The sequence below is a fragment of the Numida meleagris genome, chromosome 1, assembly GCF_002078875.1.
Source record: "Numida meleagris isolate 19003 breed g44 Domestic line chromosome 1, NumMel1.0, whole genome shotgun sequence".
NCBI lineage: Eukaryota > Metazoa > Chordata > Aves > Galliformes > Numididae > Numida > Numida meleagris.
In genome coordinates this window covers 87,240,816-87,253,870 of record NC_034409.1, presented here as the reverse complement: position 1 = coordinate 87,253,870, position 13,055 = coordinate 87,240,816, and the positions used below count along the sequence as shown (strand labels likewise).

The 13,055-nt window shown below is 38.0% G+C and overlaps 1 protein-coding gene across 4 annotated transcripts in view; it reads right to left on the bottom strand.

Moving 5' to 3' along the window:
• The window catches only part of EPHA3 (EPH receptor A3), a 216,107-nt gene that overhangs the window by 41,081 nt on the left and 161,971 nt on the right, over positions 1 to 13,055 (bottom strand). For 3 of the 4 annotated variants that reach the window (XM_021401433.1, XM_021401453.1, XM_021401461.1), the window contains 4 exons: positions 9,479 to 9,641; positions 7,012 to 7,114; positions 6,480 to 6,547; positions 2,111 to 2,236 (listed from right to left, as the gene is read on the bottom strand). In XM_021401433.1, coding sequence (XP_021257108.1) covers positions 2,111 to 2,236; positions 6,480 to 6,547; positions 7,012 to 7,114; positions 9,479 to 9,641 — 460 coding nt within the window. The remainder of the gene's footprint in view (positions 1 to 2,110; positions 2,237 to 6,479; positions 6,548 to 7,011; positions 7,115 to 9,478; positions 9,642 to 13,055) is intronic. The other variant, XM_021401442.1, reaches the window with a different exon arrangement.

Here is a 13,055-nt window from a genome sequence, read left to right as displayed (position 1 = left end):
CTACGGCTGTGAAAAAATATTTGGAAAAATACCCAAGAATACCAAAATTACTTCTCTGACTTGAAGGTCTTGTTACTTATGTCACAATTCAACATAGTCAAAGGAATCACTATCTTTTTATAATTTCATTCACACTTACATTTGTAAAAGAGAGGGACAGGAAAAGACCAGGTCCTTGACTCAAATAAGTCATTGACTCAAGTAAGAGACAGGAAACGCCCTTCTGGTTTTGGAGAGGAAAGAAAGTGTTTCTGCAGGAGCAGTCTAGCAGACACTCAATGCATTTCACATAACTTTCATAATGCTCTGAATACACGAGCTATCATGTGTAGCACATGAGGACAGCGTAAAGTGACGCTACAAACTCATTAGAGTGCATAGAGTGTTTTCATCTGTGTTCCCTCTCCCTTCACCCTCCTTTCCACTTCCTATTGGCATCTTTAGGGACTGTTAATAGGAAATGCTAACTGTAATGCCATATGTTACGTTTAAGCTGCACGAATCTGAGTCATGGTCTCGTATGCAAAAGTGAAGCCCAGCTTCAATGTGGAAGACCTGTAGGTTTTGATGTTGAACCTGCTGTCACTTTCACTGGAGTGGAATGGAGCAAAGAGACTTATTTTTAAACCACCTGGCTGTTTTAGGACATTTGGGACAGCTTTTTTTTTTTTTTTTTTTTTTAAAGCTTCTCAGAAAGGCTCCATTTACAAAGGTCATACTTGGCCAATTTTAGTTTATCTCTCATTCTCTTGTGCACTCTGAATTGAAGATATGTCCAAACAATGACCCATTCAGTATGACATATCATTGTTTCTTAGGATTTGCTTTCTAGATTCATAAACTCCAGACAATCCAACTTTAGGAAGTTTACATTTAAGAACGAAGGCTCCCTCAAGTCTTGGAAAGAAACATACTGCTCTTGGATTTAGCTTTTCAGTAACCCCCTCCTTCTCTATTCATACTCATTCTCAATTATGTACAGTAAGCAAAGCTTTGATGCGTTTACTGAAGATGATGGAGAACAGTGCACTCTTGTGGGGCAAAATTAAAACCAGCAAGAAACAAGAATCCTACCTTTTCAGAAGATAACCTAAATTCATACAAGCAGCTGAGTAGCTGCAGTACAAGAGAATTAATAATGTTTCCTTTTACTGGGCTATTCAGGAGGTGCACTGAGTGTAGCAGCATTGTTCTACACCTTTTTCCAAATGAAAATCTTTTGCTGTACACTAGAAGTCTGTTTCGCTCACATCTCATGATTTTAATTCAAATAGTAAATGTAGACAGAAGTAAAAAAAAAAATCAATAACAAAAGAACTAGTAATTTTCAAAGGATTAAAAATCAATAGTCTTTCTCTCATAAATGCTTTAATATAGCAGGAAAGCTAACATTTCATGACCATTTGGCTCAATGAGACAATCTGCCACTTCACTTCAAGGATCAAGCATGCATCCCATCAAGAGCTTCACGCTGCACAGCAACACGGACAACTCAGTGTGATGAGACTTTCTGCTATCTGGCTCCTCTGCTACAAAATCTGCTCATTTAGACACTGCTTTCAGTAAACCCAACAATCTATGGCATCTGTATGCTTCAGACAATCGGTTATCAGACATACAACCCTTTCCTCCTAAATCAATAATTCAAATCCAAAGCAGTGACCAAAATCAATCTAATAGCCAAAGGTCACTGCATTCTGATGGATGCGTGGCGACTGGTATGAAATGAGTTTGTGCTTTCACAAAAAGCGTGATAGTCACACGTCCTTTTAAGGAAAATACAGAAAGCATCTTCACAGTTGATACCATATTCTGTTCTGACAGATTTTAAAGAGAAGCACAGAAGTGAGGTTGAAGTCTCCCTTCACTTCCACGAGCACTGTGTCCAAGTGTGGGCTGTGGGGTGTCATCTGAAAAACAATCTTATTATCTGCTTTCTTTGGGAAGAAAATAGATGTGTGTGCCACTAACTACTCATATGTACTGAAGTCAGCTCTAAATATGATCCTGGAAGTTGCAAACCAGCAAAGACTTCCTTACCAGTCGCAAGTATAAAGTCAAAGATGCAAAACAGTACATACAGTAAAAAGGTATTTTCAGTGGTCATTACCTGCTCCAACAACTTTATCAATTGATATATTAGAAGCATCTAGTTCCTTGGCAAATTCATGTACAGCTTGATTGGGATCTTCGTATGTATGCGGATCTACGTAAGTTCTCAGGCCTGGGAGTTTTACTGTGTAAAAGCAAATTCAGAGAGAAAATGTTACTTAATTAATCTGTCTGAAGAAAGCAAATGGGACAACAGAAATCAAATCAATAGAAGAAAATAGTGCATTGTTTCTTCAAATCAAATAGCTTTTGATGAGTCTCCAGGAACCGTAAGACAGAGTGAAACCAGAGACGCTAATGTAGTTATTGCACAGAAGTTTGAAAAGCATTACACTTGTCATATTTTACCAGTTTTCAAATGTTAAAATACTTCTTGAGCCTCTTGGCTTGCTCTGTTTAGATGCTGCTTCATATTGTTCCTTACAAGGTAATGAGACCTAGAACTAAATGGGTGATGTCGCAGTAAACCTGAAAAGTTCTCAGGAGTACACTAAGGAGGGCACTTCAATTACATTCAACCTGTTTCATTTCTGACTCCTCTAACGAGATACATAAGAAAATTATACATAAATAAATGCATGCCCCTTCCTACCCCCTCTGTTATAAATACACAAGATGGTAGCCAGTCGTTCTTAGCATTACAGTTTGGATCTAGCACTGAGTTACCCTAGTGTCTGTGCTATATTTGTCCCTTTGTACAGTCTCCTGGCCAAGGATCCCTCTGCTTGCCTGAGTCAAGCACTATTTCAAATGACTGTATGATTTTAAAGGCAGTTTCAAGCTGTCCACAACCCACAATCTAGCAGAACTGGACTGGGGAGCATACTATAATTCCCAACATTTCTCTCCACAGTGATGTTGAAGGCAATCAATTCCTCCTCCCCATCTCAAGGCCATGCTTGTATTCGTACTCAGTAACTTGTGTGCCCGTCTCCAAATTCATTTTAGAGCGTAAAGATGTTCTCTACCAAATAACAAAATAACCAGTACATCCAGCTTGATGTTTGCTGCTTCTAACACAAAACCTGAGCTCCTAAACACATACTCCAATTGTCTCAGTTGGTCGTGTAAGAAATTTTAATTTCTCCTTGCAAAAATTGCTTTAATCCACCCCGGAATAGCCTTTCCAGCATGAGATTATTCTACTGCATCCAACTGTTGACCGCTAGCAAAGTTAAACACGTTTCGTTGTGGTTAGGTAGATGGGAAAAAATGCCTTTGCACAGTCAGTTAGAACTTGCCATTGTTTTGTCAAACAATCCCAAGTGTATGTGGAAAAAAAATATACCAATTTTATGGAGATTTATTGGCCTCAGAATTGACAAAGAAATGATGAAACCAAGTTTCCAAACTAATTGGCTAGGAAACAATGCAAAATAAGAGCCACACTCTTAACAGAAGGGCTGCGTGTGTGCAGCATTAAATGCCAAGTGTGTTTCCTTCAAGAGACTGACGATTACAGAATTACTTGCAAGTAAAACAAAAAGTAATTGGCTGTATATTGCTGTTGGTTAAAAATCTTGTAAATGCTCCTTTCCGTCCAAGCGGATTGTACATTACAGGCTCTCTCATACCCTCAATAAAAATAACAACAATTAAAAGCTTCTGCTCTGAGGGGATTTTGGCTGCAGATTTATAATGCTGACCCCAGAGGTTCCCAAGATCAGGTGATGGTGACTGCAAGGAGAATAATCCCTTCACACCAATAATTAAGGGCAGCCTGTATAGTAACTGGGTTCTGTCATGAAAAACAGATAATAAACACATACACATGTGTTAAGCTGAACTACTTTACAGCTCATTCTGTGCAAACGTAATAATTTACATTTTCATTTTACCAGCATGAATTGCCCTAAGGGTAGCAAAAAAATAAAAAAGGTCTAGCCAAAGAAGGCAAAGGAGAGGATCTAAGGAGGTGAAACACATTTTTGCTCCTTTGAAGTAATATTATAGGATTTGTAATAAGGCTGCAGGGAATAGCTCATGGCTGGTGCCTTTTTTCAAGTAATTCAGAATAAACTGACTGAAATAAACCAGCTGCTGTATTTGAGATGCTGAAACTTTATGACAGCCAGGGAAGTTACTTTACCCTTTTCTAGTTTACAGGAGCTATTTTCTTATTCTTTGGGAAAGACTCAAGTTTAGTAGAATACTAAAGTTTCACCAGCCATCTTTGTAGATATGTACAAATCCTAACAGATAAATAACTGCAAAATCAACAAATAATTTTCAAGAATGTCTAACATCAGATTCATGATCATCTCTGTTCTGACTACACAGTGGATCAGCATGGCACTCCTCAGAAAGCAGTACATAAATATCTAAAGCCAAATTAAAAGCAATTTAATCCATAGGAATTTAACTGCACTGACATGTTTAAGAATAGCGATTGCAAATTTCCATTGTGTGGGAGTAAGGAGAGCAAACTCTGACCTGTTATTTGTCTGCAACACTTTTTTTATGGGCTGCTTTTATTTTATAACCTCATTAAATTTGGATGATGAAGCATTAATTCTATGGGCCACATGTACTCATATGGATTTTTTTGGAGGCTAGTTGGTTAGCTGTCGATGGGCTGCACGATGCAAACCGACTGCTACAGTTTGCATATCCCTTAACAATGTAGGGAAGGAGCACACGTGTCTGTGGATACAGCTCTCTGGAGATAAAGGGCTCCAAACTTAAAATAATAATATAAACAGTCAAAGAACAGTTACTCCATTGCCACTGGGATTAGGAAGCAGTTCTAATTTCCAACAACTGCTGGTAAATCCCTCATTAAAATGTTAATTCAATTATATTTGGTGAGAAGGTATATTTGCGGGGAGTGACATACGGATACCAGTAACTCTCTTCTTGAGGATGGTACAGTGTCACTGTGTGCAAAAGGATAAGAATAGAAGGAAAATGATTAAGTGTAAACCACATTAACCTTCCAGCATGCCAAACAATAGAAATACATGGTTCTACATGGTTTTTATGGCGTAGCAGGGTATTTATCTGGAGCTGAAGCACTTTCAAAAGACTGCTGCTTCTTACTAAAAGCATGGTCATTAGACACCAAGAATTCAGTGGAAAAAAAGGGAGCATCCAATCTTGGTGTTTATGAATGATATTTATGCTCTCTGTAAAGGAAAAAATACACAGTGATCAAAATTCCTGAAGCCTTCCCCACTCCTCATTGGGAATTTTAAACCATCACCTTCTTCTCCCTTAAACTTCTCCAAAATTCATTTATTTCTGTTTTAAAGAGAGTACGGGCAGAACTTTGATTATGACCTAGGATCCAGAACTCCTCTGCTATGGTAGAGCACTGCCAGGTTATTCACCATGCAGCAAACCGAGGCTCAGAGGAGCTGACATACTGCAGAAAGATCTCCCCAGCCAGCTACGGCCGTAGCAAGTGACTTCTTCCTGATAGCCACAAATCACTCCTGTGCTCAGAAAATCAACTCCTGCACCAAGCACCTCCAGGATGGGACCCTGCTCCCTACTGCTCCTTTCAGAGGACAGAGAAAAATGATCCAGGAATGATGGGCCATGTAACTTCATCAAAAATAGGCATGAAAATATCAAAACCAGATAGGCTCTGGACTGTTTTTTGAGAGAAATTTCAATGAGTAGCCCAGATTCCCTAGGATGAGAAAAATGTCACATCCATAACTGTTCACATTTTTTTTGTAACTCAAAGACAGTGTAAGTCAGTAGAAAGGCTCTCTTCCTAGTTGTGGGTGAGACTCAATGAAAACACTCTTATAAGTGGAAAATCAGGACTCTGACAAAACACATTTATAAACAGAGCTGGATTAGGAAATCTCATTAATTTGTGAGACACTTGTTTAGTAGTTATTCTTAATTTAAGAAACTACTCCAAATCACTTTTCAGTCTGTGCTTACAATAATTCCAAACTAAATTTATTAGTGTATCACTTTTGTTAAACAACCAATTTTCATGGTCTCTCCATCAGTCATCAAGATCTGTTTCATTGATTTTGTATTTTACCTTGGGGATTAAAAAAAAATATCATTGCTTAGATGTTATACAGTTGATAAGGAGGAAGTTGAAGTCACACTCTGCATTTCACTAATGTACAGCAGAATCAATATCACATTGATAACCACATGCCTTGTTTGAACACCGCAATGTTTTGCCCATTACTAACCTGGCATAAATAAATAAAACTGAGACAAAGACTGTTTGTTTGGGGAATATCTACTTACTCACAAGAGAATAGAATTCTCTTCCCAATTTTGCCTTGGTTTAAGTGGGGTATGGCTTATTTATTTATTTATTAACTGAAAACCATAAATTATCTAGGGGATGAATTCTGCAAATCTGTAAGCATTAAAAGGCTTCAGTAACTTACAATGGCCGTTCCCAAAATGTAGTCTTTTCTCATCAGTACCATGTTTAGACTTCTTGTATCCACAGAATCTACAAGCAACAGAGAAAAAAAAATGAATATAGAGAATTGTATATGTTAACTGCAGGTGGAAACAGAATTGAATGTTTTTCCTTCACAATTAAAGGCCTGTTTGAAAATTTAATGATATTTACATTCTCTCTACCCTATAGAGGCATGTTATGTTCTCAGGGAATTTGAGGAAATTGGCTAATGAGAAGATTTGTTGATTTTTGACCCCTACAGTTTAATTTTACAATTGCCTAAGAATGTGTTTATAGCTTTTTTTTTTTTTTTTTAACAACTGCTGCATGATTGGGGCTGTGAAAGTTAGCGGGCTCATTACCAACCAGCTCAGAGCTCTGTGGAAGCAGACAAAGGAGAAGGTGCAAACCAGCCACACTACTGCCTGATGATGCTTGATTTGCTACGCTCGTCAAGGTCCCATGGGGAAATGGAAGAAGGAGCAAATGTGCAAAACAGAGCACAAACTAACCTCCCAATCAGGACGTACACGACAACCGTGAGGAGAATGATGGCAACCGCAGCTGAAATGGCAATCATTACGACCTGGCTATTTTCACTGGAAATGGAGAATGCTGGAAAGTTAACACAAAAATATATAAATAACCTCCCCACACAAAACGTTAATTATTACAACACGATTGACCACTCACATACAGGGAACAGACAGATTGAGTTGTCACTATATAGCATCTGGTTTCCTGCCAAATATTTAATCTGTTAGGTAATTTTTCATCAGACAAATAAATACAAGGGAAGTAAGTGAAAGACTCTTGCCTTCTTTGAAAATTTACAGTTGTGGCTTCTACTGCTGATTGTTACTCTTGCTGATTGTAGTAATAGATGTTAAACTGATACTTACATATAAATGTATACATATAAGTACAAACATATATATATCACGAGACATATCCATTTTGTCACAGTCAGCATGAAATTTTTCCTTGAAAAGAAAGCCCAGCTAGTCAATAATCATCAACCTTACTCTCACTTCTGTGCAATGGAAAGTGCTTTAGTGAATTAGGCTTCACAATTAAGCCATTCAGTATCACTGTAAAGGCTGTGAAAAGTCTGGGCCCACAGAAGCAGATAGAAGGATTACAACAGTTAATCAGTGTTCATAGGGGAAAAAGAAGGGCTTCTTTCTACCTTGCTTTGGACACTTCTCTGCAGTGCCTAAGCCAGGTGCTTGGGTACTGCCATATAACAACAGGACACCTTTGGATCTCAAGTATAATAAGCCAGCTAAAGGTCACCATCCTAAGGACCCTTCCAACTCAAACCATCTTCAGCAGACACTTATTGATCTTAACCTAGTACTGCAGAATTAGGCTCCTCACCACAGTGTTTCACGTTAGTTGTCCAGAGGGAGACCTCTTGCTGCCCACAAACCGGGCAGTTTGTCTATGTGACTGCCTGGAGTCACACCATTACCCATGGGAAGAAACCTCCACCTGTTACATGCCTACAAATGCACTTGTGTTGTTATATCGTGACAATAGGAACCAAGTAATGTGACTTAGTGTTTATCTATATAATCTGTACACTCTTTATGCTATCTCTTGTCACCTCCCACATTTTGGTAATCTACTGTATATTTTTTTAACTTCTTTTTTAAGATCAATTTGCAGAGAAAGCTCATCAGCTTCCAAGTTATTAAATGTTTTATCATCATGACTGCATTTTTTCTCCTTTCTGTACTCCTCTGTCCTATCTTGAGTTTCATCCATTATGCCAAAGATGCATGCAAATCATAATAATAATTTGCAATTTTAAATAAAGAGCTCATTTGATTTCCAAAAAGCTGAAGTCGGGGAGGAACAAGTGGGGATAAAGTACTTAACATACCTCAGAAATACATAGATGCTGCATAAATAGATAGTGAAAGACCACTGGACTTACTTATGCTGCTCTTCTTGGTAAGAGTTTGTTATTTTAGCAGAATGTTTCTCACATCACGGGTTCTCAATCATTATAATGAGTACATGAATAAACCTTATGAACCCATACCAGAATTATAGTCGTGAAGTGTTTTACAACTCTGAACAGCAGATACAAGTCTTCAGTGATTTCCCTGCCTTCTAAAAAGTAAGCAGTCTTTAATTATGCAGCACCAGGCTACATCAGTAAGTGGTTAACTAAACTAAGGTGGACTTTTTGGTGCATTAAGCTACTTTCACCTTCAAGCAAAGAGAAGGTCTGATTTACTATGTAGTACCAAGAGATGAGAACATAAAATTTAGGATGATGAGCTCCATTAGTCTTTCTGATGTAAGAACAGAACTTGTAAAGAATACTGACAAGGTCATCAGGTAAGCAAGTAAGTGTTATTATCTATGCATTAGAGAAAAGAAAAAGGCAAGTAAATAACTTCCATAGAGTCACCCAGAAATCTAGTGACAGAGGAAAGGGAGTCAAACTGCAGATTCCCTGACCAGCTATTTAACTGAGCAACCCTCTTCATGGCCTGTGGGCATCAGTTTCACCTCAAAGCTGTGTAGGAGACATCAGCTCTGCTCTGCAGCAACGTGGAGAATTAGATTTTGACCCCCAGGAGTAACAGGCTTATACAATATTAACTCCCTTGGGGCACAGTGTTTAAAGTCCACAGGATTCACTCCACAAGCTGTGAATATAGAATTGTATCAAACCCTCTCTCAGTATGAGCTGCAGTCTAGCAAGATATTGATTCTGGCATTAGGCAGTGGTAAGGTATGCAATGGAAGAAAATACCACCTGTGGTATTCCTGTACATTCTTTAAAGCATGTTTCAATGTTAATGATAAAACATAAAGTTATATAGTAGTGCTACCGAGAAAGACACATAATAAATACTAATGAATTGCATTTACTGAACCAGAAAGGGAATGAAAACAGCCACTCAAAGCAGTCAGAAATTGCCCAAGTAGTCAATTTAAACCATTTGAACAAATACATACAATCTGGACTGGTTTCAAATTCAAACTTGCGGCTGCTTGTCCCATATCCAGCTGCAGTTCGGGCTCGAATTTGGAAGACGTAGGTGGTATCAGGTTTGAGGCCGCTGATAGTAACATTAGTGCTTTTGGCTCTCAGAATAGTATAGCTTGTCTCTTGTTCCTGCTTTTGGGAAAAGAAATTATCAGATTAAAACCACACCCTAAGAAACAGAAACAAGAGGTGTTTGGTATAAAATGACTACAAATCACCTGGAAAGCAGTGGCATATTGAATATTTATAGCCTGACAAATGCATTTTGAACAATTTCATTTTGAATCAACTAAAAATCTGCAGATTAGCAAGAAATCTAAATCATTAGAGCTGCTACAGCCTTGCACTGTAAATCAAGTACTAGACATGCTGAGTGTACGACATTTCATTAAATGGCTTTGTACCACTTTGTCCGTAGCCTGTAATACGACAAGAAAAATGAAGACTACAATTTTATTTAAAAACCATAAAACAGATTTGCCTACTGTACTGAATTGGAAGTTGTAACAGGCCAATTTAGAGCTTTTAGGGCCCTGCAGAGCTATTGCAGGACTTGGTTTTTACTGCCTCATGTTTTACAAGATAGCATGTATCCTTATAACAGTCAGAACAGCAGTCTGTTCAGACTCCTTAGCCCAGCTCTATGAACAGGCTAATATAACCAGTTTACTGTTATGCCATAAAAACTATGAGCCTGATGCGTCAGTCCTCATTTGGGCAAAATCCCACCGAACTTGTTTTTGAATGAGTCTGGGGCTTTAGTAGCTGGGAAGGATGTGTATGCCTACTCTTTATTGCTTTTTGCTAAAGAACAAGGAGTGCGTCCAGTACAGATGATATCCTTACAAGCATGCTCTGCTTCAGTAGGCACATATTTTTGACATACTGACTTTTAATGCAAAATTTTAAAAAAATAGACTACTTTGTAATTCAGTATTTTTGGATACCTTGTATCCTGTGCAGAAAGCTAGATCTGATAAAAGCACGTCTCAGCCTCACTGTATGCACATAGTTTAAAAAGTTAAGCATGCATTTGGGGCCCGAGGTATTGCTTATTTTACTACCGTCATCCTGTACCAGAAAAGCATTTTTGGCTTTCTAAAAATGGCAGCTGGAAGTGCCTCAGAGAAAGTCTTGGACTGTAGCCACATGTGGGGAACTGCAGAAACGTCAGTTGCTTAGGCTTGCAACGATGAACTTCTCTATTTTGGAGGTGGTGAGGATTTCATCTGCTGCCCATTTACTTTGAAATACACTCAAATCATTGAGTTATGCCTTGTTGAGAGCGGAATCTAAGTTGGGCTAATGCATGTTTATTGCAAAGAATCTCACCTAATTCCCACTACATTTTATGGTATTGTATTATCTGGCAAGTTACTGGGCTTTTAATTTCAACAGTGATGTACTGAGTCCTGAAAGAGGCTGGAAAACACTTCATATAGTCTGACTGTCAAAGACAGCTCTTCATGTGAGCATTTTGAGCGGCTGGAGCTGTTTTAGCCTGTTTTCTCTGCAGTGCTGTCCAGAGCAAGAGTTAGGTCCATTCTAAGTTAGTAGGTTGGTATCAGAAACCATTCCCTTCAGTGTTGTCAAAACCTAACTGACCTATTCTTGGAAATCTTTGATATGGACAGAAACAAAAATTTACACCATACTTGGGGAAATTGCCAGAATCTCCACATAATATTTAACAAGATGTACATTCACACAGGAAAAAAAAAATGCTAAGCTTCTGTCTAAAAGTTATTATCCAGAATCACAATTTAAAATAGGATGAACTGGACCTGTTCTTCAAAGACTGTCTATAAAAATGCTTATCATGGTCTAGTTTCCTTGCAGTGTAAGCATAAAAAGGAAATAAGCCTTGGATTTTCTTACGGTTTTCTGACGTATCTCCGAAAAAAAGTTCAAGGGAGGAAACTTCTAGGAAGACATTCTAAGGAGCTAAGAGGTTTGCCTAAAATACATATTTTTGAACTAACAAAGGCCTAGTATTGTAGTTTACAACTTTTCCTTATCTCATCATTTAGCTGGAAGTAGGCAACTGTTTTAATTTCAAAGACATTATAATCTTGTCTTTAAAACACACAATCTTCTGTGTATGCTGTGATTGGACATTTATTTTGATCTCACTTCAGGCTCTTTTTCTGAAATGCAAACATTTCCTTCTTGCTCAGATACATACGTGCAAGAGAGAATATAGTCATGGCCCTGTCTGCTAATAATCCACAATGGAACTTGCAAAATAAATGTTTAAAACAATGGTATGGAGGATGTCACGATATCTCAGTTTATGGCAAACTTTTTACACACATATTTTGAAAGTCATTTTTTATGTTAATAGTAATCAAATCACTGAAACACCACATAAAAGCCCAAGTTTATCTTTCCTGGGGATAAAGTAAAACTTCAGAGATACAGCGCTGGAGCTGCCATGAGCAGAAGGGATATACAAAGGGGAGAGTCATTCTTTGCCAAGCAGAATTTTAATCAAACACTCTGACGATAAATTTGAACTTGGATGCAGAAAGAATATTTTTCTTGATCTACATAGTTTACTAGACACAAACTTTATTGGGAAGTAAATCCCACTACTGTTAGTGTTTCATATGCAAATGAAATTTTATAATTATAAACCATGTTTTACGAAAGACATTTTTTAGATCCATTTAACATTTAGAGTGGCTGTGCTAGTGAGAGTGAATGGTATGTCCTTCTTCAGATAAGGACAGTGAATGTTTACACTGCACCAGGAAGAACAATTTCTCCGTTGGTGGCATGCAGGCAGTAGAGGCCAAACCTGGGCTGCACACCTTCAGGAGGTGCTCTGGCTTCCAGCATGGCCTCCTTGTACTGTTGGCAACAGCTGTCAGTATGACAGCTCCTACAAAACTCATGGAGTGTACACGGCCTGCCCTTAAAACCATAACAGGAGTTGAAAAGCAACTAAGTTCATTTGCATTTAATTTACTTTTTCAGCCTCAGAAAAAGCACAAACTGGATATAATGTTTTATTTGTTTGTTTTAACCAGTCTAGTGAGTAGACTGAGTAACTACCAGTAGACTGAGCACATTACTTCAATGATGGGAAAAGCAAATCTATTTTAGTGATGCAAGACGGAAATTAAAATTCACTCATCATTTGGAGCATCGTTTCACCCTAATAAAGAGTGTGGGATTTAGTTATCATAATTGTTACCCACATATTTAAATGAAGCCATTAATAATTTTCATCTGGTATTTTGTCCTTGCACGACAAAATACTCCTTCCAGAGAACTTAATTAGGTGCACAAGGACAACAAGGAAAAAAAAAAGTAGCTGTTTGTGCAAGAAAAAGCTCCTGACTTTTGCTATATGAGCACTTTGTCAGCTGAGACTCCTAAAATCCAGCACAGCATTATAAATGGACAGACTAAAGTGGGGCGTCATTCTGTACTGCTAACATCCCATAAAATATTATGCCTTGCGATAAAGTAAATGCCTAGGTGTTTCATATGACATTCACTTCTATATCTGAAAGAGGAATTTATTTTTTAAATGCTTGA